General features: G+C 47.0%; 13 protein-coding genes across 13 annotated transcripts; 2 read left to right on the top strand and 11 right to left on the bottom strand.

Moving 5' to 3' along the window:
- Positions 1–555: 555 nt before the first annotated feature.
- Positions 556–1,518, bottom strand: TbgDal_X8370 (hypothetical protein, conserved; the record flags this gene model as incomplete). The annotated part of the gene is made up of 1 exon (XM_011779710.1): positions 556–1,518. The coding sequence occupies one exon, from the start codon at positions 1,516–1,518 to the stop codon at positions 556–558; it is 963 nt and encodes a 320-aa protein (XP_011778012.1).
- Positions 1,519–1,842: 324 nt separating this feature from the next.
- Positions 1,843–2,163, top strand: TbgDal_X8360 (T. brucei spp.-specific protein; the record flags this gene model as incomplete). Its single annotated transcript, XM_011779709.1, has 1 exon — positions 1,843–2,163. One exon carries the CDS (start codon positions 1,843–1,845, stop codon positions 2,161–2,163), a length of 321 nt encoding a protein of 106 aa, XP_011778011.1.
- Positions 2,164–2,411: 248 nt separating this feature from the next.
- On the top strand, positions 2,412–2,975 carry TbgDal_X8350 (T. brucei spp.-specific protein; the record flags this gene model as incomplete). The annotated part of the gene is made up of 1 exon (XM_011779708.1): positions 2,412–2,975. The coding sequence occupies one exon, from the start codon at positions 2,412–2,414 to the stop codon at positions 2,973–2,975; it is 564 nt and encodes a 187-aa protein (XP_011778010.1).
- Positions 2,976–3,048: 73 nt separating this feature from the next.
- Positions 3,049–3,936, bottom strand: TbgDal_X8340 (hypothetical protein, conserved; the record flags this gene model as incomplete). The annotated part of the gene is made up of 1 exon (XM_011779707.1): positions 3,049–3,936. One exon carries the CDS (start codon positions 3,934–3,936, stop codon positions 3,049–3,051), a length of 888 nt encoding a protein of 295 aa, XP_011778009.1.
- A 580-nt stretch (positions 3,937–4,516) lies between these two features.
- TbgDal_X8330 (hypothetical protein, conserved) lies at positions 4,517–5,917 on the bottom strand (the record flags this gene model as incomplete). Its single annotated transcript, XM_011779706.1, has 1 exon — positions 4,517–5,917. One exon carries the CDS (start codon positions 5,915–5,917, stop codon positions 4,517–4,519), a length of 1,401 nt encoding a protein of 466 aa, XP_011778008.1.
- A 467-nt stretch (positions 5,918–6,384) lies between these two features.
- TbgDal_X8320 (hypothetical protein, conserved) lies at positions 6,385–7,329 on the bottom strand (the record flags this gene model as incomplete). Its single annotated transcript, XM_011779705.1, has 1 exon — positions 6,385–7,329. The coding sequence occupies one exon, from the start codon at positions 7,327–7,329 to the stop codon at positions 6,385–6,387; it is 945 nt and encodes a 314-aa protein (XP_011778007.1).
- A 932-nt stretch (positions 7,330–8,261) lies between these two features.
- On the bottom strand, positions 8,262–9,056 carry TbgDal_X8310 (guanylate kinase, putative; the record flags this gene model as incomplete). Its single annotated transcript, XM_011779704.1, has 1 exon — positions 8,262–9,056. The coding sequence occupies one exon, from the start codon at positions 9,054–9,056 to the stop codon at positions 8,262–8,264; it is 795 nt and encodes a 264-aa protein (XP_011778006.1).
- Positions 9,057–10,059: 1,003 nt separating this feature from the next.
- On the bottom strand, positions 10,060–11,166 carry TbgDal_X8300 (developmentally regulated GTP-binding protein,putative; the record flags this gene model as incomplete). The annotated part of the gene is made up of 1 exon (XM_011779703.1): positions 10,060–11,166. One exon carries the CDS (start codon positions 11,164–11,166, stop codon positions 10,060–10,062), a length of 1,107 nt encoding a protein of 368 aa, XP_011778005.1.
- A 464-nt stretch (positions 11,167–11,630) lies between these two features.
- TbgDal_X8290 (hypothetical protein, conserved) lies at positions 11,631–16,814 on the bottom strand (the record flags this gene model as incomplete). Its single annotated transcript, XM_011779702.1, has 1 exon — positions 11,631–16,814. One exon carries the CDS (start codon positions 16,812–16,814, stop codon positions 11,631–11,633), a length of 5,184 nt encoding a protein of 1,727 aa, XP_011778004.1.
- Positions 16,815–17,227: 413 nt separating this feature from the next.
- TbgDal_X8280 (vacuolar protein sorting-associated protein 45,putative) lies at positions 17,228–18,997 on the bottom strand (the record flags this gene model as incomplete). Its single annotated transcript, XM_011779701.1, has 1 exon — positions 17,228–18,997. The coding sequence occupies one exon, from the start codon at positions 18,995–18,997 to the stop codon at positions 17,228–17,230; it is 1,770 nt and encodes a 589-aa protein (XP_011778003.1).
- A 1,145-nt stretch (positions 18,998–20,142) lies between these two features.
- On the bottom strand, positions 20,143–20,796 carry TbgDal_X8270 (hypothetical protein, conserved; the record flags this gene model as incomplete). Its single annotated transcript, XM_011779700.1, has 1 exon — positions 20,143–20,796. One exon carries the CDS (start codon positions 20,794–20,796, stop codon positions 20,143–20,145), a length of 654 nt encoding a protein of 217 aa, XP_011778002.1.
- Positions 20,797–21,434: 638 nt separating this feature from the next.
- On the bottom strand, positions 21,435–22,988 carry TbgDal_X8260 (hypothetical protein, conserved; the record flags this gene model as incomplete). The annotated part of the gene is made up of 1 exon (XM_011779699.1): positions 21,435–22,988. The coding sequence occupies one exon, from the start codon at positions 22,986–22,988 to the stop codon at positions 21,435–21,437; it is 1,554 nt and encodes a 517-aa protein (XP_011778001.1).
- Positions 22,989–23,661: 673 nt separating this feature from the next.
- Positions 23,662–25,179, bottom strand: TbgDal_X8250 (hypothetical protein, conserved; the record flags this gene model as incomplete). The annotated part of the gene is made up of 1 exon (XM_011779698.1): positions 23,662–25,179. The coding sequence occupies one exon, from the start codon at positions 25,177–25,179 to the stop codon at positions 23,662–23,664; it is 1,518 nt and encodes a 505-aa protein (XP_011778000.1).
- Positions 25,180–25,547: the final 368 nt, after the last annotated feature.

Raw genomic sequence — 25,547 nt, 5'->3', positions numbered from 1 at the left:
CCTTGCAGTACGAAGAAGTGCAGAAAGAAAAAAAAGGTAATGAGGAAATGAGGAGAGAAGAGAAACAACAAAAAAAAAGTTGCTTCACTTACGAACCTTCAGTAGGTCTTGCAAAGCTAGGTGCACACATGTTGGTGCCGCAATAGTCAGCTACATTTGCTCCCTACTTGTACTTCCGTTCACATATTTGAGATAGTGGACCTTGTTTTACAGATGAAAGTGCATCATTCACGAACTTCTCTACTCCTCTTTGGAGTACTGTGTATTATTCAGTGGTGGCTACTATGAGGGGTCCCCCCAACAAGTCAAAATTTCGCATAAATACCACTACTACATCACTACGAAAAAAAAAAAGAGAACAGTGTGTCAGAATAAAATGGGCAAATACGATTGACAGCGCCGGAGCAGTCACTATAAAAAGAATATATATATATATATATATATATAGGTATACAGCATGAAGACACCAAACGTAATCATTTCAACAAACAGAAAATAATCAAATAGGAGGAGTTTTGACGAAAGCTGTGTAAACACAGGCGGATAAGACCTCCTTTACACCTTCTTGATACCCAGTGTCGGGTTCGAGAAACCCATGCGCTTCGTCGATGTTGAGGAATACAGATTGTGGAACTTCTTCTTCATACCTTTCGTCGACATGAGTCCCGGTACGGTTGGATTCTTCACTGAGCGCCCCACATCCTCCATGTACGATATATTATTCCGATGCAGAGAAATCGGTTGATTCTCGGGCGAGTAAAACTGATCCTGCTGCTTGTGCTCTGCCGTTGTGCCACCACCACTGCCACGGGCACTGGCAGAACCGCTCGTGTGCACAGCCTCAAGTTCCCTAAAATAGCGCCGTATGCGGTCGGTTTGGACCCAGTTATACGCAAAATGTTCAACGGTGCGCTTCGTGGAGTACGTCGTCGGGTCATAATTCTCCTGGTACGCCTTCGGTCTGAATTTTTGCGAGCGAAACCAGAAAGGGTTTCCAAAGCGTGGGTAGAGGCCAATGCGAATGGCTTGCGCCTTCGCTACGCGAAGCTTTACTACAGCCTCAGGGTTGAGTGGAAGAATGTCAGCCGGGTACATGTGACCCGTCCTAGTTAAGAAACGAGATATGGTGGCGGGATTCTTGTAGTTAAGCTTCATATAAACTTCAGGTGATGGTCTCTGCACCCCTTGTGGGTCCTTATCTTCAATGTCGAATGGTTGTGCATTGCGGAACTGTTGCATGGCAATATCTCCTACCGTCTCACCGGTGCGCCAACGAGAGAGATTTGTGATGAGTTGTTCGTCGGGAAAGCGGTGATAGTGCAGTTGCACCTGCTGCCCAAAAAGCCATCCCTCCCGCCCTTGCTTGCGACCCCTGTATGCTGGTTTTTCTTGCGGTTCTGTGTGGTAAGGTGTAGAGTCCTGCTTTGTGAGAAGGCCAATATATTCATTCCATGGCTGTCTGCAAACAGCAAACTGCGATAGCGCATGTGCATATATCGACCCACCCGTACGATTCATGTTACCCTTTCCACAGTTTAGCGCAAATTATCCTTCCCTTCCTCCGCTACGACCTGTTTATGCCGTTTCACCACTAGACCCTCCTTCGCACACACTTTTGGTTGTGCAAAGGCACTCTTCTCCACAAAAAAAAAAGTTTAGAGAAGCGCAAGAAATATCAGAAACCCAGAAAGTTGTAAGGGTGTGAAACGGTGCGCCAAGCACACTGTTAGTGGTAGTGTGCTAGCATCTAGTCTTACTATTTTATTTATTTATTTTACGTTGACATCTCCTCGTTGCAGAGGAAAGTAATAGTGCTGCAACAAATTGCACACCACACCCTTTATGCATTTGTATTACTCTGGATACCACATTAAGAGTCGAATACGAACACACGTACGCTTACACAAACGGAGTTTTAACATTCCACAGCATTCGGCCGCCAGTGACTATAGGAACGTGGCACTAAACCAGCAATATTATCACCACAGTTCCTCTTATTTCATTAACTGCGTAAAGGTGAAGTATCTTAACATGCACATCGCCCAATTAAACATGTATATAACACAAGAAACCCATGTAGACATAACTTTCTGTCGATATCCCCTCCTCGAAAGCTTAGCACACAGACTGACCGAAAGAAATAATATCATCTGCAGCTATTAGCCTCATTAAGCTTTAAATCTCGAGATCGCGAATGTTACTACAGCCCCTGTCGAGGAAATTTTTACATAAGAATGAAATGAAAAAGAAGCACGGATGGTGTAAAAAAAAAAAAAAGAAAAGAGGAAGTTAAATGGGGGAAGCAAATAAACAAAGTAAAATAAAACAAACGCAATAACAACACATTACTGGTCAGAGGTATATCACCACGACCCGCACCCGGCCGTCGGTACATAAAATTTACCTGTTTCATGTATGAGGGAAGGTACCGCCGGAAACGCTGTGGAAGAAAGGAGTCCTTTTCTCTCCCGAGCGTAACGTCAAGAGGGAGGCAAAGAAAGCTGTACCACAGAGGAAAGAATATAAAACAAATAAGCACGCACACAGAAACACACACACACACACAACTTGACGTAAATTCGTTTCTTTTTTTTTTTTTTACAATGAAACAAAAGAGAAAAGGAATGCTTCTTTCGCACTGCGCAGTACCAGTTGGTAGGAATTTATCCGTTGGGCCCCATACGATAAAACACAGCGCACAAACCAAAACTTTTCTTACGGTAACTTTTTTTTTGGAACACAGAAACGGCCACTCCACTCGTTTACATCCACCTCTACCAACCGCATACATCAGTTCCCTTTTTTTCCCCCATGCGATTGCTCTTCACTCACTTCTCCCACACCGCTCGTCAGCATCCATAAATGAAAGAAGAAGGAACAAAGCCAAAATAGCGACAACTTGTCGCGTCCGTGCAGGAGCACATATCACATTATTTACTTATGGACAGCCGCTGATGAGTACATTTTCACCGTGAAGGGATTCTACAAACAAACAAAACAAACAAACTACAACGGAGAAACACCAAACAAAAATAAGTGCGGCTGTAGCTACTCGCCCGGCATTTCCTCCTCGTCGTCCACGCGCTTGTCCTCCTCTAGCAAGGGGATAGAGGGATCGGCAAGTGCATATAATTTGGTCATCACTTCCTCCACACGCTTTTGCATCTGCAGATCGTACACCTCCTTCTTCTTCGTGCGGTACATCTTGAGTGTATCCAACGGCAAACTGAATTTCTCGCCAAGTGCCATCATATCAATCGCAGCAGAGCGCATAACACCGAGGCCGAAAGCCAAGAGGCCGGGTCCAAAAAGATAAAACAGATACACGCTTTGCAAATCTCTTACCCAGTCAAGGCCAAGCAGAGACGCCAGGAAGTTGTGGACTTCATATCTGATTCCCGACATGGGATTGGAATCGTTGCTAGTACCCACTGGGCTATCGTAGGCCGTCACGTTTTCTTCCATGGATGGTACAAGTACATTTCTCAACCAAACACGTACTGATGCCTCCATGAGGAAACGCATTCCAACAAAGAAGAAAATACAGGTGACGGCAATAAAACATTTGATCACTACGAAAAAGCAGACACGCCGGCGCGTGGACCTCCACGCCGCCTGCGTTAGTTTGCGTTCTGATATTTCATCCGCAACAATAGAGATGTTGTTCAGCCCCTTTGTCACGGACTTCCGCATCCACCACGAGCGAATGTTTTCGTACGAGAGCCAAAATAGGAAAACACAGATACCCACAATAACTGGCACGGTGAAGCACTTCAAGACATACACCCCAATAGAGTTGCTGTAGTGCTCTTTAATATCCATACGAAACTCATCATAAATGTCACGGAGGGCCTCTTCGTCTTCTGCACACGATAACACTGCAATCTCCCTTTTGAGACGGTCGATTTCACTCTGTAGCTTTTCCAGTGGCTCCATCCTTTGACGAATCGCCTTTCGTTGTTCCCTATCCCTCTCCAACTTTTCAACAAGACCTTACTAGTTGATTCCCGCCACTTGCACCGTTGTAATGTGGAAAGCAAAAGATATTCCAGTAAACGAGCGAATTATTGTGCTGCACGACAACGACCGGTTCCATCCAAAAAGAAAACAACAGTTTATGTATGTGAAAGAGGGTACAGGATGACAGTTTAAAAAAAGGAATAAACTAGGGTTTGGGAGGCAGTTGCGTTTTGCCCCGCCACACTCCTCACTTCGTTTCACCCGTATAAGCCTAAACATGCTTTTATAATCCTCCAGTAGGGATATATGGTTGTGTATCTATACGCGCGTGAAATTCTTCCTGGATGGCTTCACGGGCACGACAACGTGCACGAGGACCTGCTCAAGCAAACAGACGTATGTCCTCTACCTTTGCCACATCACCTAAACTCCATGGTATGACATCCGTTTCCTTCTTCCCCATTGATCCTTTCTTCAGTGCCACCACCAGCGAATGAGAATAGCTTTCCCAATCACACGCACATACCGCCACTGTACTTGCAGTCACCTACGCTCATCATTTGCGTAGCTTTGCCGTAAGGAGGGTTAACGCCCTTGGAACGACTGGTCCCACATCTAGCTGTGGATGCTGCTGAGAATTTTCCTTTCCTCGCTCCCTCATCTGTATGAACTTATCTAACTGATCACGAGCCTCTGCATCCTTCCCGCAGTGAACGAGAGTGATGCAGTAGTTCAATCTAATAAGTGGATCGTCTTGTATGGAAATCGCGCGATTATACGCTGCACAGGCATTGTCCGAGTCGCTCATTAGCGCAAGGCAGACACCAATGTGCATGAAGGCCAACGCATACTTCCCGTGCAAGTGAGTCGATGCAGAAAGGTAATGAAAAGCGGAAGCGTACTGCTTGAGGTGTAAAAATACGAGACCTAGGTTGTATGCGATACGCCACTCAAATGGAGACAAAGAGGCTGCCCTCCGCAGGCATGCGACGGCCGCGTGCATGTTCTTCTGACCAAAGAAACACATCCCAATATTGCTCCATAGGCAAGCAGAGGATGGAAGCTTTGGCACGGCCACTCGGTACTTGTTTAGCGCCACACCAAACTCTCCATTCTCTTGCATAATGCTCGCAGCCGCCATGGTTGCCCTAGAGTCGGACGAGTTCAAGATTAGGCATCTTCCCAAGTAGTTGAAGGCTTTTGCGGGTCTGTCTACCCGTAGATAAAGCAAACCCAGTACCGTTAGCATATCGGGATTGTCAGGAGATCCTAAGACAGCTTCTTCAAGCAAACTAATAGCGCGCGAGTGCTGCTTCTGTAATACAAGAACTTTACTCAATCGCAGCACTGTGCAGTCAAATCGCTGTATCTGCATGGAGCTCACAAAGGCCTCTTCTGCCTTCCGGTACTCCCTCATATACTCGTAGCAAAGACCTACTCCATATTGCAGTGACCAGTCTTTCCTAAAACCCCGTGCTGCACGTGCCTCCTCAGCCCTCTGGAAACTTTCGATCGCTTCATAAAACTTGCCAAGCAGAAGGGAGGTTTGAGCGAGCTGTTGCAGACAAGCGGGACTCCCGGGATTAAGAGTCAACACCTTCTGAAAATGTTGGAATGATGTCGTCAAGTCGCCACTCCGCCTCGTAAGCAACCCCTTTACGAACAAAGCATACTCGCATGTGCCATTACACTCCGCCAACTGTGCATCAATAACTGCACAGCACTGACTGTATTCCTGTCGGACGTAAAGCTCATAAATGAGCCAGTTGCGGCGTTCCCGTATCTTATCACGTGAAGCCACTTCTTCCTTGATGGTTCCCGTCTCAACGGCACCTGTTCCCTCAGCACCACCGGGTTTCGAGGGTGGCAAGGGGTGTTGGTGCTTGCAAGTTGCTGCAACAGCGGATGATTTGCTCTCCCGCGCACCGGCACCCCTTCCCGATCCTTTCTTTTCCATACCTATTGAGGGTTAGGGTTAGGGAAGTCCCACAGCGATAAAAACAACGGAAGGAAGGAGCAAAATGAGTGGAACAAAAATGTATCCATAACTGTGAACTCCTCTCACGCCAAGATACACATGTTCGTTTGTCGTTACCAAAAGGCAACTGGAAGGACAAGACCCTCGCTTGAGGTGTGGGGTGAGTCCGAATATTCCCACCTAAGGCCAACTCAAAGGATAGTTTCAAACCCCCGCTAGCTTGACAGCAGTAAAGTGCAGCAAAACATGAAAGATAATAAAGAAATGACAAAAAAATTGTGCTTCGTAGGGAACAATGTCAATAGAAAGCAACGGCATATAGTTTGCACCACAGGCAAATCAACCTAGTGTGTGGAATTGCTCTATTATCCTCTGCCTTCTCTCGAAGAGTGTATCACAGCGAACTCCACAATCAAACTCACTTGTCCAAATTTTCAACACTACAGTTAAAATTGTTTCACTAGTTCAACCCAATTCAGGTCACCCAACAACATGAGGCTCCGTTTGTATACCCTACAGAGAACTTCCACTACCTTACAGAGCTCCGCCTCCCGATCTGCCTGCAACGCCAATGCTTTTATCTCTAGTATTTTCAGAATATCGTGAAGGAAACTAGAAATCGCGGAAGGGCCCGCGGTCAACGCATCCGACCGCAGCAGTTGCCCCGCCAACTTTAGTGCATACTGCGATGATATTTTCGGGTTTTCAAAAGTTGCTGCCAACACGCCATAAACTGTGCGAGCGATAAGGAATGGCTTCTCTTCTTCCTTTAGTAGGCTTTGTACCTCCTCAACAGCAGCTGCAACGAGTTCCAGCTTGGTCCCGCATTGGTGACTAATTTTGTAGGCCGAAGCAGCCAGGGCGTGACTGCGGTTACCAGTAGTGAGTTTTTTATCCCACTTAGAAAAACGCAGAAAAACGCTGCAGAGTTCTTCATTTATATACACTATTCCTTCTTGTTCGATGTCGGTGTCCCTGCACTCCTCCCGTATGACAATTGGCCCACCACCTTGGATCCATGCCTGAAACGCTGAGGTAAGAAAATTTACCTGAGCGTTGCGCCACCCCGACGTTATTTCACTTTCAGGAATAGCCATGAAGGCAGCGTTCATTTCATGAATAGCATCCAGTGCTTTTCGGTCTCGCTTGTGATCGAAGTGCGCAAGAAACTTTAGCAACTCCGCGCCAACGGCCAATGCAGCAGAATCGCACCGATGTGGCAAAACAGCTTCCTTCATGGCTTCCTTTAGCATGTCTCCACTGGCTTGCTCGTCATTCTGCTCTATTTTTTCCCGGAGATCCGTTCGGAATGCCTCAACGGCATCGGCTACATTCTCACCGGTCCTGCATGCCGTTTCCAGTCTCCTACAAGCGGACGACGTCGAACCCATACGAGGGGGTAATTTGCGTAGTTTATTTTATCTTACTTTGTGAATACGTACCGTAATACGTGAACAGCTAGTTCGAAGAGATGGATGTGTGCCAAGAGGAGAGTATTGGACAAACAGCAATATGAAGAGATCCAAAATGAAGAGGGAAGAAACTTAAGTGGACCGTACGGGATACAGCCCACTCACACGATTTCTTTGGAGGCAGGCGATAGAAGAAAAAAAAATCAAAACGACGAGAAAATGAAAACAAGAAAATGATGAACCGCGAAAAATATACAGCCCCTCGAGACTTAAAGCATGGCGTGCAGAACAACAGCGAACCAGAGCGGATATACAAAAAAAAACAGAAGTCCAAACGGCCCCTTCTTTCCTTCTCCCAGAGGGAAGAATACGAAATACGCAGATTGCAAAGTTGTTACCCCGCCAACTTCTGAGTGGAAACCCCGCTCCCCATTGTTAAAACACGGTCCGGCAAATAAGCTCCTATGCCACGGGGTCAAAGCGATGCCGTAACCAACAGTATTGAAATTAACGTCATTATGCGGCACCCCTCCCCGCCATGGTTAATTTTTATATGCACAATTAAGAGGAGGGATGGAAATTAGGTAACCAGCTTTCACCCTCATTATGACGATTCCTCGTGCTTATACGCTCACATACACGAACAAGCACATATATATATATATAGTCGAAAACTCCAATCGCTCCCCTCTGTCCACTTAAATCATTACGTCTTAAACGAAGAAAATTAGACATTGGTTTCCGCCTCCAACCCACCATTTCGCAGGAAATTACATTGAATACTCGGATAAGAAATATTGAAATGTGAGTCATCGTTATCCCTCCCCTCGAAGGTGATACTCGCTCACTCTTCCACATGATAACAACGCAGACAACTAAACACGACAAACAAACACTCCCCCCTTTGCTATTCACAACTTACTGCTCGGTGAGCAAAGTATCTTTCCACTCACGTAGGAAAAAAGATCTTCTAGACATCGTTCCAGTGTATCATTAACCAAAGTGAGGTTAAAGAAACCGGTGTGCGCATTGTACCACTGAATACACTGCCTATTTGACAGGAAGCGACGTTGAAGCGACGTCACAGTCTCCGTTCCCCGGTCGCGCAACCGTTGCTCCCCCACCTCCAGGTTTGGGCATTTAACAAAGATAAGGTGCAACTGCAACCGTCGTATAACACCCGCATTCGACTGCACGACGGATTGCTCAGTCTTGCCCGTAAGTTGTGTGTTAATCTCATCGCAGTATCTCTTTATCTTAATAGCCCCACTGATGTCTGTATCCATCAGAACAATTCGTCCGTTGGAAAGAACATCGTGGAGCGCCATCTTTGAGGTCCCGTAGTAGACTGTGTCTTCGTCGTCCTCCTCAGCGCCAGAACCCCGCGGCCCGCAATCGTCACTTGTGTTTCGCTTCGCTTTTGTGAAGCTTTTACTGTGCTCGGCAAACAAACCGTCGGCAAGCAGTTGAAGAAACTTTTCCTTAGAAACAAAGTGGTAGTGTTTCCCATTCACTTCGTTCTTACGCGGCTTGCGAGTTGTGTGACTGACACTAAAGGCGAACCGGTTCGGCCACCTTTTCATAATCTCATCTGCTAGTGTTGACTTTCCGCAGCCACTTGGACCCACAAAAACGATGATATGCGCTGGAGAATGTCTTTGTCGAGTCAAATCTTCACCTTCCCTCGGATGGGGAGGGGGCAACATGTTAAAAAGTCGATTGCGGAGCGCGGCGCGACACGGCGTTTATCTATGTAGCTCGTGTATAGCACCAGTACGCGCGCACACACACGGTGCGTTGAAATCCGTTGGATATTTAAAAATAAAACAAGAGGGACGATGGTATTTCGGAAGAAAAGAGTGAAAAAAACACACAATCTTCCTTACACCTCAGCACCTTTCGACCCTCTTCTTTTGTTTGCTCTTTTAAACACTTGCTTCTGTTGATATGTTTTTTTGTCTATTCAAAAACCTATAACTTCCCGGGAGACTGAACGATGTATGGTTAGCGTCAATAATGACACCCCGAAACGATCCCAGTGCGTGGGAGGGCTAATCAAAGGGAAGAAAAGGAAAGAAAAAAAAATAAAGAAATTTGGCTCAACCCAGGCTAAAGTAATGAAAACATTAACACGAAACAACGACCCGCGCACACTCACCGGTCGCGGGATGCCGGATGCGCTCCTTCGCTTGCAGGGTAGCTGCAGTTGCTGTCCTCTTCCTTTGTTCTTTTTTTTTACTTCTTGTTACACCAGCCACGAATAATACGTAAACAAGGAAAGAAAAGGTAAGAGCACTAAACTAGCCTCGTGAGGACAGTGCTCCTATTTTTTTTTCTTTCTTCCACCCTTCATCACCTTTATTTTTATTATTGTTTACTTCCCTGTTGATGTATATATTTCTTTTTCAGCATTTTGTATGTAACCGTAATAACCGAGTAGTGTTTAGGAAAATACATTCCAGTCACGCATCGCCTTCACACACACACACACACACACACACACACACACACACACACACACACACACACACACACACACACACACACACACACACACACAGACAAGTACCCAAACAAGTAAACAAGCAGGTGGAGGGATAAAACAGAAAGGGTGTTCGCTCTCCGTACCTTCAGAGTTCGAATGGCAACTTCGCTGTGCCCTTTCGTTATCCCTCCGTCCTCTCCACATTCACACAACCAATGAAACTCCTAAACCTTCTTCACAACCTGCACCACATCCTCATCCTCAAGAAGATGGTCCTTCCCTACGCGTTGCGGTTGATGCTTCACGCTGGCTCCCCAAACCCACGCGTGCTTGAAACTCTTCATCATCTGGCGATGCAACCGCAGGCAAAACCGCTCCACCGTGGGTTGTGGCGCCTTTTTGAGGATAACCGGCTCGTCGTAGTCGGGCACCTGCCCACGCGGTTTCGTGTAGAGACGAATGAAGTTCAGGTGGTCCCATATACACTCCAAAAGTCCATCGATGTTCCACGAGTGGTGTGCACTGATGGGGCAGTTGTGTGGGATGCGGGAGACAATATCAAGCTCCTCTATACTGATCTGATCGATTTTGTTAAGAACATAAATACAAGGAATATAAATACGGTTTCCCTCAATCGCGTCAATTAATTCATCTGCCGTATAATCCCCGCGCAACATAACGTCCGCGTTACTCATGCGATACTCACCGAGTATCGTTTTAATGGTTTCATTGTCAAGGTGGGTTAATGGACATGTAGAGGAGATACTAATACCACCACGGTCCTTCTTCCGGATATCGATGTTGGGTGGTTTCTTGTTCAGGCGGATGCCGAATCCATCAAGCTCACGCTCAATGATAAGTTTGTGCTGAAGCGGTTTCGCGATGTCAAGCACAATAAGAATAAGAGAGCAGGTACGTGCAACAGCAATAACTTGTCGACCTCGACCTTTACCATCCTTAGCACCCTCAATAATTCCTGGTAAATCAAGCATTTGAAGCTTCGCACCGCGATAGCTCACAACACCGGGCACACAAGTGAGCGTAGTGAACTCGTACGCTGCCACTTCGGAATGTGTGGATGTGAGTTTAGTGAGAAGAGTAGACTTCCCCACGGAAGGGAACCCGATGAAACCGATGCGGGCGTCTCCAGTCTTCTGCACATCAAAACCTTCACCCTTTGCGCCTCCTTTCTTTGACTCAGAGGCGATGAGTTCGCGCTTCAGCTGTGCAAGACGGGCCTTCAGTTGGCAAAGATGCGCCATCGTCGCTTTGTTCTTCTGCGTCCGCGCGATCTCTGCCTCGATGTCATTTATCTTCTGCAAATTGGACATGACCTCCGCCCCGGCAGCTTGCTGCTAATCACGGGAGCCAATGACTTACCTGTGGGAAAAAAAAAAGAAAGAACTGAGAGAATAAAGGGGAGTAAAAATGACAATGGCATTGTGCTGGCATAATTTAATGGAAGATCGAGAGAAAGCCCCACATTCTTCGAGTAGCCCCTTCCACTGGACGAACAGGGGCTCAGGGAGGTGATATGGAACACCCTTTACACATCCCATCAAGAAAACAAACGAACAAACGCGGCACCTCACTCAGATGAACTATACAATGATCTGTAGCAATCAACGCAGACAAAAGACAGCAGTGAAAAAAAAAAAAGAAAGTGCATGACAACAGGTAAGAGGTCCCAAAACGACCAGAAAATGTGTCCCCAATGGCTGGATGGGAAGACCGGCGAAGCAAGGACGAATGAAAATAATCCTCCTTCAGCCTTTCCTGTGTTCATCTTCAGCGACTAAATTCTATTGTTTATCGAAGCGTACATCGACTCCAGCACTCGGATTAGAGATGTCAACGCGGTGGCGCGCGCCACCGCCTGCGCGTTACCCCGAAGTCCCTCTTCCTCTTCCTCCTCATCTTCAGTCACTTTCACATCCTTCTGTCCCGTATCTGCAATGCTGTCCCGCGCGAAGCACAGACCCTCTATTAGTGCCCCCGTCGTCTCTGCGAAGGAGCGAAGGCGCCTGCGGATGGTATCACGTACCTTCCGCCGATAATCCACTGGGTACGTTTTAGTATTCACTTCATGGGGGGCTTTTGACCCTTCCTTGAGACGTCCCCTGGGTTTCTTCGGACTTCCAGGTTGGGGTTCTGAGTGACGATCAGCTACTGGACCAGCCTTCTTTGTTGTTTTCTTGCTTTTGCTTTTCACTTTTTGCTTGTTCTTGTTGGACTGTCCTTTTCCAATCACCTCCACAGAAGGGGAGTTGGAATCCGGCTGGAGATGTTCTTCCTGTGCAGTTTGTGCAACCGTCCTCCTCTCTACGACAAGGAGAAGCAGTCGCTCCACCTCCTCTAACTGTTGAACCATTTCATACACATGCCGCCTAGCACTCGCAAAGATAGGAGTTAGCATAGCGGCGAAGGAGCAGTATTCCAGGAAGGCAGCGTGGCCAGTGGTGAAATCTTCTATTCTTCTATAGGCGTAAATAGTGCTTGAACCACACCTCAGTGACAACCAGTACTCACGGGCGCGGCCACTGACGAGGTACCATACGTGTTGAGACACAGCATTTAGCACCGAACGCGATGCATTACAGAAGAAAAACACTTCCGGTGTATCTGATTTAATGCCGATACACCATACGCGTGTGATGAGTTGTGACACGGAGCTCCAGAAAAGCAGGGTGCTGAAAAGATCACCATACGCAGACACTGCATTCTCCGGAATAGGCCACAAGCTGACGTCTGCTCTCTCCTGGAACAAACACAGTCGGGAAATGAAGTCAAAGGGATTATCCGGTACCAAAACCGACGTCACTCCTTTGCCGGTACCTTCTTCGTTCCGGTCAGCTTTTGGGGATCGTGATGTTGATGGATTCCGTGCCCGCCTACGAAACGTTGTGCCGCTGAGGACTAACTCTCCGCTTGTGCCTTCATCCTTACGTCCTTCAACCTCACTTTCAACCTCGTCGACGGCTCTCTTCCTGTTCCTCTCAACACCGACGGGAGCAAGACCCACTCTTAGCTGCATGGTATCGCTCCCGTAGGGTACACAATGCTCCCATTCTTCCACAAAGGCATTGTTCAAAGTCGCCAATGCCCCGAGCGCGTTAAAATGTCCCTTTTCAAGTGACCCCCGCATCACCTGCTGCCACAATCCGGTTATGCGGTCCGCGACACGACTACTCTGCAAGAGGCAAACATCAAGAAATTGGCGCGTCATCCTGTAAAGAATACCGTAAGGCTCCAATAACAATATTTGGACGGCTTTGTGCGTCAAATAGTTTGCTGTAAAGTGACCAAGTGAAAGATAGTAATGTGAACAATGCAGCAAATTTTTTGCCTGTCTCTCTGTAAGGGTCTTTGTGGTGTTTGGTGACGCACTTAACGACGGGATGTCAGCCACAGTGGGGCCATCTTTGCCTTCCTCATAACTGTTTTGTAAATATGCAGCATCTTCTTCACAATCTGTTGGGTCAGTCCACCAAACATTACTGATAATACGGCCGGCACCTGCAACGCTGCCACCATCACACCGTTCCACAGACCGGAGAATTTCTAGCGCCGCTGCCTCGCACCCTCGCTGGTACTCTTCGCTTGAGATATCATAGTTTCGAATCGTCGCTTCCTTCGCATCAAGAAGAGCAATTAACTCATCCGCTGCACTTGTGTCGGTGACGTGGGGCCCCGCACGTTTCATCAGGTACTCATCATCATTGATATCAGCCACAACATACATCTCCGGTGAGTGCACAAACGGATCGGATGCCGCCACAACCGCCGCTTCACCTCCACCACGGGCAGAACCACATCCACTCAAGTGGCCGAAGCCGGTAGAAGACGCTCCTACAATAACTTCACCGCGGCTGCTACGTCGGGGCGGTAACCTCGACTTGGACGCACAACCCAGTGATGTCATAGAACATGAAACCGAGACTGTACCACTTTCGCCAGCGGAGACGTTGCAGAGTGGGGAAGCGATTGTAAGGTTGTCCACAGCACCATCCTCTTCGACGTTTATCAGGGGGACCTGTCGCAAGGGCTCCACGATCCTATAAAGTATGTTGTGGTCAGGGGCACCCTCATCCATCCCGATACTTTCCTCCTCATTCCACCTACCAGGGGCCCCACAACGTAGTGGTCCGATCCTCCTCGCATTTTCATAGAAGTCGGCCAGCTCATCAACGGTTCTTGATATGGCGGAGGCACGAGATAAGTTAAGGGACTGTCGCTGTGCCTTCCACTGTTGTAACCGCTGCCTCGTTTGGCGGTGGAGCAACCCCAATTCGTACTCACGACACAACGTTGCCTGAGTCGTTGACGCACCCGTTTCCCCTTTGCCTACGGCTCCAGTAGCAAAAGTTGTATCCACCGACATTGTTCCCTGTGGCGGCGACGCAGCCCCGGTCGAGTGTGACACGCTTGCACTCATTGATACGACCTCTACACCAACGACGCTCACCGATCTTTGGTCCGATGATCCAAATGAGCCGCTAGGTCCAACTTCACCTGGCTGTTGGGACTCCTCGAGCACCACCAGAGAAGATCCCTCCCAACCAACGGTGCCGTTCTCGGGATCATCATTTTTAGCTTCATCGCTCGCCACGTCGCCACAAGAGGGAAGTAATATCCCACTGCAGGCACGATAAAAAGTGTGCCAGTACGGCAGCTCACCTTCTTTCAGCAACAAATCTACCATTGGGGTTGACAAAAGCTCTTTAGAGCGCTGATAACCAGTAAGCGCCTTCATGAAGTCTTGAAGGAAGCCTTTGATGCGAGCCGCATCTTCCATCTTACTCCTAAGCACGGCAGCAGCGTCAACATCCTCAACCAACCCCCGTTGACCCCTTTGGTTTTTTTTCACACACTCTTGGATATGAAGCGTGGCAATACGGAGAGCACGGAGGCTAATGCCGGCATGTAGAATTTTGTGCGCAGCCTCCACTGAAATGAAACTAGGGAGTCTCTGGGGTGAGACATCCACAGAGTAGCTCAAACCCGGAGCACCAGCCGACGCAACAACAAAGAACTCATCGAAGGGGTCGTGCAACTCACCCCTACAAATCCACATCCACAGCGTTTTGTGCAGTGGCTGTAGCACAGAGATGAACACATTCCCAACAACGTCCGGTTGCGCCCGTGAGACGCCAGAACTGGTACCGCATCCGAGTTTGTTTGTTAGCCGCCGCTGGTAGTGCCCATGAAGTGCCGAAAGTAGTGTGGCTGACGAAATTTCCCTAATGGCAGTATCGGGATCCCATGCAGCCTCGGCATGCACGTGAAAGATATCACTCAGCGTTATTACATCCTCCACCACGGGACGGAGGCGTTGACTCGCCAGCACTAGCTCCGAAAATGATACGCCGCGTGGACCTCCGGGTCGTTCAGAGATGTCCACCACGAGGCGCTGCAAATGGAAAAGCAATCTGCGTAAGGCGGTGATGGCACTCCTGCCGTACAATCCAAGGGCCACTCGAAACTCCGGACGTTCGGCAACGTCGCAAAGGTGAAGGAGTCGGAGGAACAATGTTCCACAGCGACAACTCCACTGCAACATGGCCATGACACCCCTGGAGCAAACCGTGCTTGCGGCTTCAAACGCTTCGGTGCCGTCGGTGATTGACGACTGAGAAGCCTTACCCCCCAGATCCTTGCATCCTTTGCTGCAACGAACCGAGCAAAGAAACTCCGCGCTCACCGTGATGCAGGGAAAGGATGAGGAAGGCGCCCCTGGTGTAGCAAACACGCGCGGTAGTAGTGGAGACCTGAATGGAGGTGACAATGAGTTCGTAGGTGAATCTTTGTAATCCGAGTTTTCTTGCCGTAAGGACAACAGCAAGTAAGGGTCCTGCCGCCCAATAACACTCCTGTGAAGTGCGACGTACAGGAGGGAACAGAAGGGTGAGTGAGACGGGTAAACCTCACGGAACAGCGAAAAACACGAACTGGTTAAACCGTCTGCAATACTACGGGAAGCGACATCCAGTGGGGATGTTCCACACGCGCTTGAACCCTCCATTAACCACCCATGCTGGCAGGCTGCCGGCCCTTCCTCGCTAGCCATTACGTGCGTCCGCTTCCTTTCAAACAGCCGCCGCACATCTTCACTCTCCACCGCAACCCAAGAGCAGTGAGTCTTGCTATAACGACTGAATCCTGTTAACCTTGAGCCTTCACTAGGCGACGAAGCGGCAGCGCCCCTCACACCGTCAACGTGACAGGGCAAATCATTCAACCACTGGGAGAAATTAAATGAGCTTAGTGCCAAACGCCTGTGTTCAACAGCATTTATACCCAAAACTGCAGTCACGACGGGGTCGGGGTCACAGGACCAGCACAGAGCTTGTTGTATCTCAACTGACCGCTCCACGATTGCCGTTATTGACGATGACAACCAGCAGCGCGGAACGACGGGCGGTTTCTGCCACGTGGGCGCGGCAGCAATGCTTGTCCGAAGGACGATATACAGCATCAATTCTGCTTCCGAAAGCTCCCTATCGTCCGTTCCATTCGGCGCGCTGCAGTTACGCACAACACAGGGGGCAATTAGAGAGCAAAGCAGCTCCAGCATGGAGGCGTGGGTTTTCGCTGTGTGAAGAACATTCTGCTTCGCGTTACGGAATAGCTCACGTATGCGCCGGCGAAGGGGCGCGGGCGACGATGTCGGGCAGCAAGCGGCCGTATCGAAGAATGCATCCAGCACGTGTCGGCGTCGCTTGCGCGGCACGCGCACTGAGTTACTCCACGAACCATCCGAGGAGGTAGAGGAAGGATGGGCCGCACTCACACAAGTTACGTTCCCTGTGCCCAAAGCTGCTGCGGGGCAGCCGCGTTGGAATCCACTAGCAAAATCGCCACTTACAGAACTTGATAACTCCAAAAGAAGCTCGACTAATGATGGGATTTGATCACCCTTCTCACGCACAGTGGGTCCCCTGGGCGCAACCAAAATTGCTGTTGAGGACGTTGAAGGCATGCGTACGCCACCTCAACCAACGATGCTGGAGGGTAAGTTACTCCCTCTGACCAAACGTTGAGATGTCAACAGCAGCAGAAGCAACAAGACAGAATGGAAACGCATAAGAGAAAGGAGCAGGAAGGACAAGGTGGATATATATGATACGGTAAGGGGTATGACCCATTAAACAGTGAAGGTGCTATGCACGTACACACCATCAACGCAAGTCAGCATCCGGTTACTGAAGGATTTTATTCTTGTATAGATCGTGAAAGGAAAACAAAAGCAAGGATTGTAGCTGACAGCTTGCTCACCAAAAACATATCCCCACCGTTTTGCGCCCCCCCCCCGCGCACCGTATTTTGGTTTCGTTTATTCATACCGCCATGCGGAGGCGCAATGTCCCCGCCAAAACAGGCGAGGGCGGCACATCATGCGTGCGCTGCTAGCAGGCTCAGGAAGGTTTCACTGTTAAGGACTCCAGTCCCACCGATGCAGGCGTGCACAGGACCTTGTGGAAGACTACTTGCGGCTGAGCCGGTATATGCTGAACCCGTGTTAATAGCATTAATTACCGCCGCCTCGGAATAAGTATATCCACCGCACATAAAAACAATCACTTCCTTCGGTTTGAACGTGAACGGTTGCTGAGGCTGGTGAAAACAAGATGCACCAGCGTTCCCAGGTGAAGAGGGGCCGAGATACGGATACTGCTCTACGGGTAGCCGACCGCTGAAGAGTTGCAGTAGCGTTCGTTTCAACACTGCCTCGTGCTGTGTATAAATATTCTCCGAATCAACAAAGCTTTTAACTATTGTTGCTATGACGCCAGTGGCACCAAAGAGCTCTTCAGTCGGCCTGTCACCGTTGTACTGGCGTAGTTTGCGCAATAGATCTCCGTAGTTTGCCCCTAGGCCCCTTAGCACCTCTGTCACACGCGATGGTTGGTGGGGTTTTTCATACTTCAGGTGATAAATCAAGCATAAGCGGACGATGTCGGTGACAGTCGCCACACCGTCGCCACTGCCGCGGTTGCGCTGGCAAACAAAATCCTGGAGGCGGTTCCAATGCCCCGTTGGGTCATTAGCAACGATCATGTGTTGCTCGAGAAGCGATGTTTCGAGCAGTCCACGCTTCTTAATCTCTGATGAAAGGTGCGTTACAACTGTAGCGTGCTTTTCCACTGAGCCCGCCATGCTCTTAGTGTGTGAAATCCGTTGCACGTAATCCTTTATTTCATCCATTGTGGCCGTATTCCGATCAATATTGATCGTTGATTTGCATTTGTCGACAAATTCCTTTACGTTCTGGCACAGATCCCCCCAGTTTGCAAACATATTCGCGGCAAAAAAGGAATCATCATTTGGTGAAAACACGTACTCTCCCTCCCCCTCTTCGCTCCCTTTTTGTTCCTGATTGTTCTGAGACGTAGCAGCAGAGAAGTGTAGTCGGTTGTACTGAAGGCCTACGTGCTCGTTGAGCATGGATTGGTACGTCCATGGCGTAATGAGAGGCGTAAGGGCATCACTGTTCCGGTCCAGTATCAACAACACGGTATCCTTGCTCTTGTAATCATACAGTTCAATGTTTTCTCCTAGAACATCATTGAGCACCGTTGCCAGGCTCCGAGCGAAAGCACTCCGCTGATCATAACGCACGTATGGGCGCCGTCGGTGAGCCACAAAGGTGGACGCAATGCCCTCAGCCACACGTTTCAATGACCCAGAGTTCATAAATCCAGGTAGCAACACATTGGGAACAGGGGCAGCGGTGACAAACGCATCGGCATTCAGTGTAACAAAGTCGCAGAACACCTCGCAGACTGACCTCACGACACCCCTCACATCAGCGCAAGCTAAGGAATCGAGTAGCTCTGATGGAGCTGCTGCACTGAAGTAAATGGCATAGCTCTCATACTTTGGATTGCGGAGTTCATCACATACCGCATTAACACTAAGAACTTGCGGTCGGATAAACACAACACAGCGCATGTTCCCCATGCACTTTCGTTGCGAGTGGTTATCGACGCGCGCTACAAGAAACACACCCCTGCTGAGTAAAAATGTCTGCGAGCGCACCATGGAGATTATATGAAGGGTGGCTTCGTCCACCAGCAAAACCTTCATTGCGTTGTCTGCGGGGAGAATCGCGTCCATGTAGGCTGCCACTGTGCTAAACAGATTGGGAGGCGCGGTCGACATTATCAATTGGTTGCCGGCGTCCTGTTATCACAAACCCCTCACCCGTTTCCCCTACGATGCTTTTACTATTGTTCTAAGTGCCTCCTCTTCTGTTTCCCCCCTTCTCTCACGCACACACACAAATGTTTCGGCTTTATTACAACTATTTTGTTGACAGCCTTTCCTTAGGGTGCTTGCCAAGTCCCAATCACCGCGGCCTCAATCTGCGGTGGTGAGCCCGCCCGTCTGCCTACACAGAAATATAGTTCCCTTTTTTCTTTCCTTCTAAACGGGCCCGAAAACAAAAAAAAAGTTCACAAACGAATAAAAGTCCCCAGCAATACAGAAGAGAAAGGCAGTTGAAACCAACGACAACATTCAATACAAAAAGGAAATGTAGAGTTTTTTTTAAAAAAAAAAAGAAGCGCTTTTAAACGGAGACACCGTTACATGAACAATTCCCCTCCGAAATGATGAGTAACACAAAAAAAAAAACGGGGTGGAGACGATTATCAACCTTCCTGTGAATGAAACTAGTCAAAGCAAGATGACAAGAGAAGGGGAGAAAAAAGAAACAACGGATATGCACGAAGCAACATAACCGAGAAGGGCGCAATGAAACAGAGTCACCGAAAGTCAACTGAGAAGAAGGGAACCGCACACTGAAGAAAAAGAGAGATGAAACTTTAAAAAAGAAATAAAACAACTGAAACTCTTCAATCGGGAATAAATAGCTCTGAAGAATCTCTTCTGTCAAATGTCGGCCCGCTGGTCGAAACCGCGCATCAGACACTTCCACCGCATACAAACCTTTCTCTTTTCTAGGAAAATCCACAATCTAATATCTAGGCGCACGTCAACATCACACCCCCTGTGCAAACAAGCCCGGCTGCTCCATTCATCAACACCAGTGGTGGAAAAGTTAGCAAACTTTCTGTACGATACGCGTCGCTAAGCTCTCAACAAGAATAATAACTTAACGAAAAGTACAAAACACACTTTCTTCAACGATAATCTCTGTGCCGCAAAGTACATGTTCAAAACAGAACACCAGCTTACGAAATGAAAAAGAAACTTAATAAAACTTACGAAACAGAACGCACAATTAAAAGATCTATGGTAATATCTAATGTAAAAAAAATAATAAATAATGGCCCTAGGCACCATCACAACCCCCCAGTCACGGGAAGATGCACCTGTCCAGTGGAAATACACTTTTGTAACCAAACCAAATTCACACATGGAATTGAGCGACTTGCGGCCAGCTTTAACTTTGAGCTACGCACACCACGCTTAACGCCCGCATTTGCAGCACCCAAAGGTTTCGCGGGACCACGATGCGACTTATCAACAAGCGAAACGTCAACAACGCAATCACTCCCACTAATTGACTCCACCGCAACATCTCCAACCAGCACTACATCAGTGCTGATGGTAAGATGAGGAGAATAGGAACCTCCCAAAAAAATAATAAGAGCAGCAACACGATCCTTCAGGTCACATCGCATCATCGTAGTTGTAAACAATAAAGAATCAAAAAGAAAAGGGTCGAACGCAGCAGCTGCTCCTTTCATCGGCAAAATACGTAAAGCAGCTACACACGCACGTATCCAATGAGTTCGAAGTATTGGAATCCGCAGGCCGCGTAATTGTTCAACATCAATAGAATCCCCGCACTCAGGTCCAACAACTAAGCCATGCGTAGTGGCAGCTGTGAGTTCCCTGCACACTCGACCCCCACAAGCAACGACTAGAGAAAGCACCTCTTGCGGCACATCGTTACCAACAACAAAGACAAAACCGCCAAACAGCGCACGCATTCAGGCAGACCAACCACACGACTTCTACAATCCGTATCTACACCAACAATAAAAAAGAAGTAAAAAAACAATATTAAGCAATGAATAGAAACTGAAAAAAAAACAGATAGAAGACATCACCACAACATCAGAAAGACAAGAAGCACACACACACACACAAAAAAAAAAAGACGTAATAAATTTAAAACGACACAAATAATGTACAAACATTGGAATGTCACTCCTATTACCGCATGAGTGGACTGCGTCAGGACTCTATTCAACTTCCTCAACACACGGAACAAAAATATTAACTCAATACTGACCGCTCACAACAGAGCAGTTTACACCGCGACACATTCAATATGTTGTGGTTATGTCCCTCGCATCCATCACATGAAACGGAAAGAAAATACAAAATAGTCGAGAGCAAATCGAACAGAGTAATATAATAGAACAAAAAGAAGAGTCAGCGATGTTATCAATTTATTTGCATACATAACACACGCTTCAGTGCATTATATATAGTGAATCAAAAACAAAAGATATTTGACTCTTCTTCACACGGTGCGAGTGTGCGAAATTGGGTATGGGAGGGAAAGTTTTTGCAGAAGAGAGACAAACACATATCCTCCTTATATGCATGAGCTTAAGAAGTTTTACACACGTGGAGGTGCTGCTCCATTTGATGTGCCGTTTTGGTCAGTTCTCTGAAGAGCCGCGTACAAGTCAGGGGATGAGTGCTCAAGGCCCTCAGGCACTTCCGCATAACATACGAATAAGGTGGTTACAGCACTGGTTACGGAAGAAAAGACGAAGAGGTGAACCAACATACAAACACCAAAACTGAATACGAAGATTTCAGCGGTAATATGCAAAATACCAAACGATAAATCAAAGACTAAACCATAAGCAGTACAAACAACAGCACAAACAAGAAGGGCGCTTAGTACTGCAAATAGACACAACATAGCGTCAACAAAAAAACAACTAAACAAAGCAGCACAAGAACACCGTTTACACAACTCCCATGTCATTTTCGCTGCTTCAGTGTACCCACAACCATAGATGGCAACATGAACAAATGCGTATGTGTTGAAGTATTCCATCAAACTCTCCAAACAACCAATAATACAAAGGAATATACAGCGTAATATTTCATGTTCACTGTCTTCTGCGGTTGACACGAGCCACCGTATGAGACGGATAATTGCCACAAGCAGTGACCCAAAGCAAATGGAGCCGAAGCTTGTGGTGGTACCTCGCTTGAATGAGGCGAGGGTGGGATTCTTTGGCATATTCTCCTTACCAGCAAAGTACCATGTAGCAGTAAGTCCAGCAGTTGTTACATGCATCAGATTAGTTGTCACCTGCGTCGCCCAAAACATGACAAACAGCAACATTAGGTGCAGTAAAAATACAGAAATAATCAAAAATGAATTGCCTCGTTTACCACTCACACCACTGCTCGGGTCTGGTTGTTTACTCAACACATTGCTCAGTGCAGAGAAAGCGGAGCACCACAAAACCAGAAAAAGGGTAAACATACCAAAGAGGACGGCGTTGACTGCGCACAGTGCTTTGTAGTTACATACCACAGTAGAAGAGCTTTTCAGAAGCTCAGCAGCGAATGGAACGCGGTTCCGCAACTCCGTAAAACATAACCAATGCACAATAAAAAGACCCAAACATAAAAGAAGTAAATAAAGATTTCCCCAAAGAATAGACAACAAAAAACCAACAATGCACACGGCAAAGAATAGAAGGTTTGCCGTGATGATCATATCATGTGGAAAGCGCTTCATCAACGATAAAGAAAACAAGGATAAAATTACTGAACTGACAGAAGAAACAAAGAAAAGAACAGAGAGAAAAACAGAACAGCATTCGTCAGAACACCGCCAGAATAAATGGACAACACTATCCGATATAAAATCAGAAAAATTTTGAGAAATTGTATTATACGTCCCAAACCCAATAGTTACAAGAATGCATAAAATGTATAATATTGCAGCCCACACATCCTTATACCCTTGTACCACAAAACGTTTCAATCCTTCTTGATTATTACCTTCACCTTGGTATAGCGGTATTCCTTGTAGCGGCACAGCATGTGTTCCTTCTCCTTCAAATCCATAATAAGGTCCCACCTCAGGAGTAAATTTAGACCTGTATGGTTCCTCAGGAACTCCGACGTACCCCTTTTGCGTCATCTTCAGAAATAAACAATACCTTATCACTGAGATAATAGTGTCTATAGCCCTTTGTTGCTGGATAGCAATTGCGTACACTTGCAATATATCTTATTTGTTTGATTAAAAAACAGAGAAAATGGAAAATGATGGAGGAGGAAAGGAAATAGGAAATGATGATGCATTAGTATGCAGTAGCAACAGCTTCCAGTGACGAAGAAGAATGGAAGTGTGCAAATCACACAGTATCAAAGGAATTTTCACACTAAGGCGCATCACTGCTTACCGCATGAGTGGACTGCATCAGGACTCTATTCAACTTCCTCAACACACGGAACAAAAATATTAACTCAATACTGACCGCTCACAACAGAGCAGTTTACACCGCGACACATTCAATATGTTGTGGTTATGTCCCTCGCATCCATCACATGAAACGGAAAGAAAATACAAAATAGTCAAGAGCAAATCGAACAGAGTAATATAATAGAACAAAAAGAAGAGTCAGCGATGTTATCAATTTATTTGCATGCATAACACACGCTTCAGTGCATTATATATAGTGAATCAAAAACAAAAGATATTTGACTCTTCTTCACACGGTGCGAGTGTGCGAAATTGGGTATGGGAGGGAAAGTTTTTGCAGAAGACAGACAAACACATATCCTCCTTATATGCATGAGCTTAAGAAGTTTTACACACGTGGAGGTGCTGCTCCATTTGATGTGCCGTTTTGGTCAGTTCTCTGAAGAGCCGCGTACAAGTCAGGGGATGAGTGCTCAAGGCCCTCAGGCACTTCCGCATAACATACGAATAAGGTGGTTACAGCACTACCCACGGGGGAGAATATGAAAAGGTGAACCAATATAGAAACGGTGAAACCAAACGCAAATCCACCTCCCGATGCAGACACAAGACCGACGATAACACCAACCAGTAGCGAACCAATAAATGAAGCGACAAATAATGTCACATCAATCAGTCTGTCATTAAACAAAGCAGCACAAGAACACCGTTTACACAACTCCCATGTCATTTTCGCTGCTTCAGTGTACCCACAACCATAGATGGCAACATGAACAAATGCGTATGTGTTGAAGTATTCCATCAAACTCTCCAAACAACCAATAATACAAAGGAATATACAGCGTAATATTTCATGTTCACTGTCTTCTGCGGTTGACACGAGCCACCGTATGAGACGGATAATTGCCACAAGCAGTGACCCAAAGCAAATGGAGCCGAAGCTTGTGGTGGTACCTCGCTTGAATGAGGCGAGGGTGGGATTCTTTGGCATATTCTCCTTACCAGCAAAGTACCATGTAGCAGTAAGTCCAGCAGTTGTTACATGCATCAGATTAGTTGTCACCTGCGTCGCCCAAAACATGACGAACAGCAGAGCAAGCAAGCTTAGGAATAGAATGTTGAGAGTCAAATCTTCCTCATTGCGAGCTCCACCAGCGCTCGGATTTAACTCCATCTTCGCCAGCTGCGCATATAGTGGTTTCATAACAGACGCCCACATAACACTGAAAAAGACATGTGCACCAAACAGGACGGCGTTGACTGCGCACAGTGCTTTGTAGTTACATACCACAGTAGAAGAGCTTTTCAGAAGCTCAGCAGCGAGAGGAATACGCCGACCTGCAAAGAAAAACCAAAGTAAATGCACAACCAGCATACAAAACCATGGAATAGCAAAAGCGTTATTAAGTGCCCATACCGAAAAAAGGAAAGCAACGACATAAAAAATAAGCAAAATAACGTTGCAACCCTTGATTATTCCGCTAGCAAAACGTTTCATCAACGACAAAGAGGACAAACATACAATAACTGAAATAGCAAAAGCAAGAAGAAAGAAAAGACACACCGAGTCAATACAACTATCATCATTACAAGCCCAAAAAATATTTACTACATCAGCAGATATTAAACTACGCAATCCCTGCTGGCAAATATTATATATTCCAAGCCCAATAGTTGCAAGAATGCATAAAATGTATAATATTGCAGCCCACACATCCTTATACCCTTGTACCACAAAACGTTTCAATCCTTCTTGATTATTACCTTCACCTTGGTATAGCGGTATTCCTTGTAGCGGCACAGCATGTGTTCCTTCTCCTTCAAATCCATAATAAGGTCCCACCTCAGGAGTAAATTTAGACCTGTATGGTTCCTCAGGAACTCCGACGTACCCCTTTTGCGTCATCTTCAGAAATAAACAATACCTTATCACTGAGATAATAGTGTCTATAGCCCTTTGTTGCTGGATAGCAATTGCGTACACTTGCAATATATCTTATTTGTTTGATTAAAAAACAGAGAAAATGGAAAATGATGGAGGAGGAAAGGAAATAGGAAATGATGATGCATTAGTATGCAGTAGCAACAGCTTCCAGTGACGAAGAAGAATGGAAGTGTGCAAATCACACAGTATCAAAGGAATTTTCACACTAAGGCGCATCACTGCTTACCGCATGAGTGGACTGCATCAGGACTCTATTCAACTTCCTCAACACACGGAACAAAAATACTAACACAATACCGATCGCTCACGATAATGTCGTACGTATCATA

This window comes from Trypanosoma brucei, chromosome 10, assembly GCF_000210295.1.
Source record: "Trypanosoma brucei gambiense DAL972 chromosome 10, complete sequence".
Taxonomy (NCBI): Eukaryota; Euglenozoa; class Kinetoplastea; order Trypanosomatida; family Trypanosomatidae; genus Trypanosoma; species Trypanosoma brucei.
The sequence above is the reverse complement of the archived record's forward strand: the minus strand, read 5'-3'. Positions and strand labels throughout refer to the sequence as shown.